The sequence below is a fragment of the Camellia sinensis genome, chromosome 7, assembly GCF_055761805.1.
Source record: "Camellia sinensis isolate YWXY chromosome 7, ASM5576180v1, whole genome shotgun sequence".
Lineage (NCBI taxonomy): Eukaryota > Viridiplantae > Streptophyta > Magnoliopsida > Ericales > Theaceae > Camellia > Camellia sinensis.
This window is the reverse complement of record NC_138967.1, coordinates 9,533,559-9,541,108: the sequence shown is the minus strand read 5'-3', so window position 1 is coordinate 9,541,108 and position 7,550 is coordinate 9,533,559. Positions and strand designations below refer to the sequence as shown.

Here is a 7,550-nt window from a genome sequence, read left to right as displayed (position 1 = left end):
TGAGCCTAAGGTTTTTGCCTCGGCCAACATGGCACAAAGCCTGCCGAGCTTTGCACGCATATAGGCTAGGGCACTATTTTCATGGACCTGACAGATGCCGACCCATATAAATACTCAAGATCAGAAAACATGATTAAGATAATTGCCACTTTTCAAAGCAATCACAACCCAAAATGTGAGGTTAAATGATATGATTTTCAAGCTCCCAACAGACCCTTCCCAGAAGCAATCTCAACCCAAAATGTGATGTTAAATGATGCATGATTTCGGAATTTACCATGAAAAGCACAACTAGAGAGAGAGAGAGACAACAGCTAGAGTGGAAATTTTATGAATTAATTTAATATCAAATGTTATTGTACATGTTTAATTTACACAATACGAGGAGTATATATATACACAAAGCCATCCCAACCCGCCCACCAAGCAGTCATATACCATACTCAGCAATCAGACCTACAGGTGCTAAAAATAAAGAATGCTGAAGCTTCTAGGGATGACCTCTCTCAGGTTGATCCTTCAACAGAAACCAAACCACAAGCCCAGCCAAACAGAATTCTAAATGACATTGCTTGGAATGCTTGATTCTATCTTCAATTTTACGACAGAAGTAGAAGGATCTCTGGACAAGATAAAATTCCCCCCGAGATCTTGCACACCATACTCAGCCACACGAGGGTCCATTACAATTCTGCACGTGCGTGGGGTGTCGCCTCCTAATTCGACCCCATAATACTCTAAATGGTCTGAAATGCTGTTCCCCATCACCGACCTGCACAATTTTACCATTTTAACGCGAGTCTCATGCATTAGGTAGCCACTTTTTAAGAATCTTGAACGATTTAAATGGAAGTTCGGTTTTGAACTAGTAAAGATCATTGATTACAAACGTTTTACCCACTTCAGAAATGTTAATATGAAGATCATGGAAAGGGATCACTTACCTACTACAAGACGGGTCTTCACCAGAATCATCACAGACCTTCTCAACTGGATAAACTAAACTACCAAATCCAGCATTATAAAGCCACACCTGCATTTAGAAAAAGAGTGTAATTGGTATATACATAGTTTAAAGCAGAAGAGAGCTGTACACGTTGACTACGAAAATATACGATCCCAACAACTCCAACATTAGTTTATTAATGTATAGAAATGCTTTTCACCTTCATCTATTTGTTTTCCAGGTTTTAGAGAGCTTGGCTAGAATTATTTCCAACTCATAGCCATCACTGCTCGGATCACAAAACTGTGACCTATTGACGATTTGGGTGTAAGGTTATTTTAGTCTTTTTAGTAAAGCCATTAAAGGACCTGATAGTGCACATTAGTCCACAAACTACAGGGGATATGTGCCTATTTTCAAATGACAGGGATTATGTGCACATGGATTAACCCACAAGGGGATAAAGTGCAAATTGCCCTTTTCAAAATCGTTGAATTGAATTTATATCTCTGAATCAGCATGCATTAGCTTAAGGAAAACCCAACGTACCATTTGCTGACTTATTTAAAATTCGATCTTTTGTGATAACAAAGCACATTTATTGATTCCAGCAGTTTTACTATCAGATATACATGTTTTAACTTTTAACAGCGTAAGGTTCTTCCAGCATAAGCATAGAAAAGCCAATTTTGGGATTTGGCAGAATACCTCTGTTGGGAAGTGATGGTATGTCTTTTGTGTGAGATGAGGATAGTATGGCGGTAAATGAGGGACAATATCGTGTTCGTTTGTGACTCGAAATGTATTTGGCACAAGTTCGCTATAGTAAGCCACAAAAGCAGAATTGCCAATACGAGGTTGTCCAAATGTCACAACCTGAACATTCTGGGTTTCATGATTGACCTGAAAATAGGCAGACAACCCTTTATCACAATAAGTATGTGTAACGTGTGCTTAAAACTAAAGCAACATCTAAAGAACAAATCCCAGTCATAAAGCAATGCTTTGTAAAGACAAGAATCAAGAAATGGAACTTCATTTCAGACGGGTAGTTTAGGAAATTTCAAAACATTGCAGAGAGTAAGTGTTCTGTAATATAATTAGTGTCAAAAAACAGATAACTTGTTCATCTCATTCAGAACACCATAAATACAACAATTAAAAAGGACAGGCTAGTCAAACTATAAAACAAAAAAAACCCAATGTATCTATAAATACTCCAAATGAGAAGGCCACAATGGATACTACAAGAACCTTGCAGAAATTTGAATTTTCTGTGACCCAAGGCACAATATGTGCTTGCCAACAAAAGAAGGAAAATATGGAAGCAACTGTTCATGATCAGTCTTTGGACTCTATGGTTCCTCTTAAATCACCACTAGTCCCAAAAGCTCTAATACCACTAATCCCAAAGGCTTAAGTTATTAGGAAAGCATCCAACAATGTATAAGCTTTCCAAAAGTTCCGTCATAATGCCAAAGACACAGACACATGATGAGCAGTTACAGCAGTATATCTAGCATCACTCATTGATGCCATACTAAAATATCTAACCAGTGCACCACATTGTCCGTTGTCTGTTCAGACATAGAGTGCATTAATGTATTTTATAATAACAAGAGTAACCCCTTGTTAACAACAGCTTCATTATGATTACCTTGAGATCCAGTGCACAAAAGGCAGCCATGGCCCCTCCCATTGAGTGCCCTGTAACCATAACATTAATGTCTCCGTACAATTTCTTTGCTCTTTTAACAGCATTTACAACTCCAGGACGTATGGTTGTGTTGTGGTAAGCAGAATAAAATCCATGGTGCACCTAAAAACAACACAAGAAGCATTTAAAAAAACAGCAGTCACTTTAACAACCTCCCCTTTCTTTAAAAAAATTATTCACAAGCAAAAAAAAATTTATTGCGACACACACCATTGCATCAGGCATGCTGGGGTAATTTAAGTCAAGCTGCTTCCAATACAGATCTTCAACCCAATTCTGTATGCTGTACACATGCCAGCTCATTCATTAAACAGTAATGAACATTGATTTATCATGAAACATAATAAAATATCTTTCTCGACGCATTAGAAAATAAATCAAAACAAAAATTTAATGTCACACTTTACAACAACTAATCTATGCCCTAAAATTCATCTGAGAGAGGGGGAGGGCATATCTCCTGAAAAAAATCAGTTACCCTCTCATGTTGCTAGTGTTCTTAAAATCTACTTCCATTTACATTGATTATGTGATATTTTTTGTGCAGATTTTTGGTAAATGTTAACATCATATTATTACTTTTTAAACAAAATAGTGAGGATTTATCTATTTTTTTATGAATGTCCTATTCTCAGCTCATTGAACGTTCTGGATTTGAAAACATTGCTCCAACAAACACAAATTATTAAGACTGTGAGCCTCTTCATACCTGTTTTCCTGTGTGCCTCGGAATGCAATCACAATAGCATTGAGATCCTTTGCCACCCCCACAAATCCCTGTGATGCACATCCATATTAATTTAATATCAAAAAAGAAAAAAGAAAAGAACTACAAGTACGACATAAATGAACATTGCCAGGGAAAGCTATTGCTTTTTTTTTTTTAATATGCTATTATGCTATGAGAAATGCACCTGCAAGCAGTGCTCGACATCAACAATCAGCTCGATCACTTCAAATCCCTGCTTCCAACAAAAGCAACTATAATTGACAATAACTAATAATCAAAGGTTGCAACAATGAAACATCATTTTATAGCCACACAAAGCTACTCTTTCAGTTAGTTGAAACACATGATGTCAATAGTAATCATACCTCAGTCAGATCATCACATCTTGAGCACGTCCAAGTAAATAGTTCTGTCAAATCTGACAAGTACACCTGCAAGTGAAAACTTTAGAGAGATCTCTTGTACACATTACTGGAGTCAAGTACATGATTTCAAAGAATTAATTCAACAACCTAATGTTTTTTAGAAAGAAGGAGCTTAGATATAGGCGGTGTTTGGGAAGGAGGTTGAGAGGCTATTATAGCCTCATTCAAACAAATAGCCAAAAAGCCCAACTGTAGCTGAGTTTTTTTTTCTTTTTTTCTTTTTTGTTAATCCGAAACTGATGCAGACAGATTTGGCAGAATGTCATGACTGTGCAGCAGATTTGAAATTACGATTCTGCCCTTTTAATTTTGACTAACCCACTAAACTAACATAACATTCCAACACATAGGGGCAATTTAATCATTTCATACCCTAACAAAGCAATGATCGTGTACTTGCTCAACTTCTTCACGCCAGGCACAATCTTTTAGTTATAATTTAATTATTTTTTATCTCAACATCATTTCAAATACATTTTTCAATACAACACCTCAAATAAAAATTCATCCCATCTTCCCAAACACAAAAACTAAAATAGCCTACTAAAATAGCCAAAAAGACAAAAAGCCTAAAAAATAGTCACTTCCCAAACACCCACATAAAGAAGTTGTATCTCCCTTAAGAAACCATGTCACAGCTATCAACCAAGAACATAAAAACAATAACTCAATAGGCGCAGAAGGGAAGGAACGTGGCAAACATCTGATAAGTCTAATGTTGGACTCTCAAATACAGCTGAATGCGCTTGTATTGAGAAGAGCACCTCGGGACATTTAAAGACTTTTGGAGTGCTCACTAACACCTAGAGAACATCTTATGTCCTGGAAAACGAATCTGAAATCCAGAGTTGATATCCTTTTAAGATTTGAATGTACAAAACTGAAATCCAAAGTTGTGTTGACTGTATATTTACGTGGAGACTACGGTTAAAGGGTCCACATGCTGTGAAACCTCAAATCCATTTCCTCTTAAGTCTCAAAAAAAAAATTTGATGCAGAACTTACCGCAGAAGCATACTCCACTAATATGGTTGCAATCGTGTGATTGTAAACAGGCAAATTATCTTTGTGCTTGACCTTGAGTTCTGCATTAAAAATATGTACTTGGTAAGAAATTGCATTATAACTTTGCACAACGTTAAAAGAAAAAAAAAAAAAAAAAAAAAAATTGCCAAACAAAATACAATCTAATCATGCATACTGCTTTACACGTTCAAGTGATGTCTAAAAGAAGACCAGGCATGACCAAAGAAAAACCCTGTATACAGCATGTTCATGCACATAGATTTTCAACGTGTAAAGCAGATAGATTTTGATTGTTAAATTTAAAATTTCCGAATTTTTTAGTAATACATGGTCATGCATATGCAAATCAAAAGAGGCATCTAAATGCATATTTTGTTTATGTGACAGCCATTCTGTGCTAATTATACCAAATGTTAGGTTTTTATCCAATCTATTCTCCTAAACCCCCTATCTAATGGGAACAAAAACTGACCCAGTGGTTGTACATTTATTTATTTTATGATTATGATGGGATGGCCATAAAGAAGAGAATGAGATATACTGGCCATACACCATGAATTCCAGAGGAAATGGGGAGATATAATTGCAGTCATACGTGAGATGCTTGTCCAAGTGACAGGTCTTTGATCACAGCCTGAAAAGGGGAGTTCTACGTAAACCCATTCTACTTAAAGGGCTTTCGAAGAATAACGCCAAACAGAACTCACGACCAAGATCAAGCGAGCTTTAGAAATACACAACAGACTGAAATTGTCAGATTTGCATCGCCTGCGTCATATGTTCAGTTGCCTATATCTTTCCATCACCCAAAAACCATTGAACTACATTTTTCAAAACCCAATTACCCCTCGTCCTCCTAATTTCAGTAGACAAAGATTTTGTTCCAACATTTAAAAACCCAAAATATTGAATCCCGGAGGGTTGGCTGAGAGGTAAAGACTTGATAATAAGATCTAAGTTCTTCAGTTCGAGTCACCAAGGGCCACTAAAGGTTTGCCCGGTCATTAACTTAGGACCTGGATTAGTCAAGACACCCAATTATCAACCAAAAAGAAAAAAATCCAAAATATTGAACCTGTGTAAAACCCTCATTCTTCTTTTTCCTAACAAACCCCAACAATGGAAGCCACAATGTTCCCCAATACCTAATTTAAATAAATTCCAAGCACTCATCAACTTACAATCAACAATACAGCAAGCCCATAAATATAAATTGAAGACTAACTTGATGATAATGACTTACCTCTACTGCAAGACATAGCTAACAAGCTCATCAAAATTGCAATCTTTAGCCACCTTCTTTGCTCCATATTCTGCACAAATCAAAACCCATTAATAAATATATAATTATTATAAAACCCATCAATGCAAATATCATATTATATCTAATAATCCACCAATGCCAATAAAACAACAAGTGTGCATACATACATACATACATACATACATACATACATACATACATGTATATATGAATATAGATCTATATGGGCCCGCCGGAGCTCCGAACCGATCTGCCGGAGACAGTTTTCCGGCGACAGTGTAGACAAAAACGACGACGGATTGCTGGAAATTGCAATGGAGATTTGGAATTGACAGAGATTGATGATGATGGAGGACAGAGAAGGATAAGGGGCTCTAATAAAGTTATCTGGGTCTTGGGGTTTTGTGTTGATGCGGTTTTACCCCTTGGGGTTGTTTCTATTGAAGTGGTTGGTGGTGTGTTATTTGGGTGGTTTGTGTGGGGGTGTTGTGGTAAATTACGTAGCGTGTTAAGGAACAGCGTGTGAGGGACGACAATGATGTAGTTGGGGAGAGTTTTGGCTGAGGGTCGATAGAGTCTGCCGTCAAACGCAACTGTATTCTGGGTCCTGGCTGACGCTGTTTGTCGTTGTCCGGATGTTCAGGCGATTTGCACGTGATACATACCTAGGGACTGTTTGGATTGTATTTGTTTTAAAAAGAAGGAAAATGAGTATTAGAGCTACCACTAATGATATGATAATTGGTCTCATCCGCTACCACAGTTTGTATTGTGTCAGTATTTTTTTTTTTTTTTTGCTTTGGCACCTCATTAGTGGTTGGTTTAGAGCCACTAAATCAGTGGTCTCTAGCACCACCGTTAAAAAGAAAGAATCAGCTTGCTTGTTTTTATTTTTCAGAAAATACTTTTCAGAAAATTCTATTTTTTTATTTTTCGTGATTTTTTGTTTTTACTAAATTTTTTTAATATTTTAAGCAAGTTTTTTACTTTTTAGACACATCTAACATAAATATACCTAAAAAGTAAAAAAATTGTAAAAAATATCTTTTAAAAATTCACTGAATACCAAAAATATAAAAAAAAAATATAAGAATTCAGTACATTTTTTGTATTTTTATGTATTTATTAATTTTTTAAAATATTTTTTCACAAATTTTTTATTTTTTAGATACATCTAACTAAGGTGCATCTAAAAAGTAAAAAAAAATGTTTAAAATTTTAAAAATATTCACTAAAAACAAAAGAATACGAAAATCAAAAAATTTAATCCAAAAAACTCAAACCAAACACACTGAATGCCTTCTATGTTGCTGTTTGGCAAAAACTTTTTCGAAAATCTTTGATATATCTCGAATGGCTTGAATCACTGTTCATTAGTCGACCAGTCGGATATTCAGGTAAAACACTTATTTATCGCGGTTGTCATCTTATTGACCGCAGCT

General features: G+C 35.9%; 1 protein-coding gene across 6 annotated transcripts; it reads right to left on the bottom strand.

The window, feature by feature from the left end:
• Window positions 1-315: 315 nt before the first annotated feature.
• Window positions 316-6,699, bottom strand: LOC114312323 (lipase). Of its 6 annotated transcripts, none has more exons than XM_082881595.1 (11): window positions 6,308-6,699; window positions 6,088-6,157; window positions 4,824-4,903; window positions 3,759-3,824; window positions 3,578-3,625; window positions 3,373-3,440; window positions 2,874-2,946; window positions 2,604-2,765; window positions 1,655-1,849; window positions 945-1,033; window positions 316-772 (listed from the first exon to the last, which is right to left on the bottom strand). In XM_082881595.1, exons 2-11 carry the CDS (start codon window positions 6,152-6,154, stop codon window positions 559-561), a joined length of 1,062 nt encoding a protein of 353 aa, XP_082737721.1. In that variant the 5' UTR covers window positions 6,155-6,157; window positions 6,308-6,699; the 3' UTR covers window positions 316-558. The 6 variants fall into 6 exon arrangements, with proteins under 6 accessions (XP_082737721.1, XP_082737720.1, XP_082737719.1 ...); XM_082881594.1 differs by having other exon boundaries at window positions 6,304-6,673; XM_082881593.1 differs by having other exon boundaries at window positions 6,300-6,546.
• Between the last annotated feature and the right edge of the window lie 851 nt (window positions 6,700-7,550).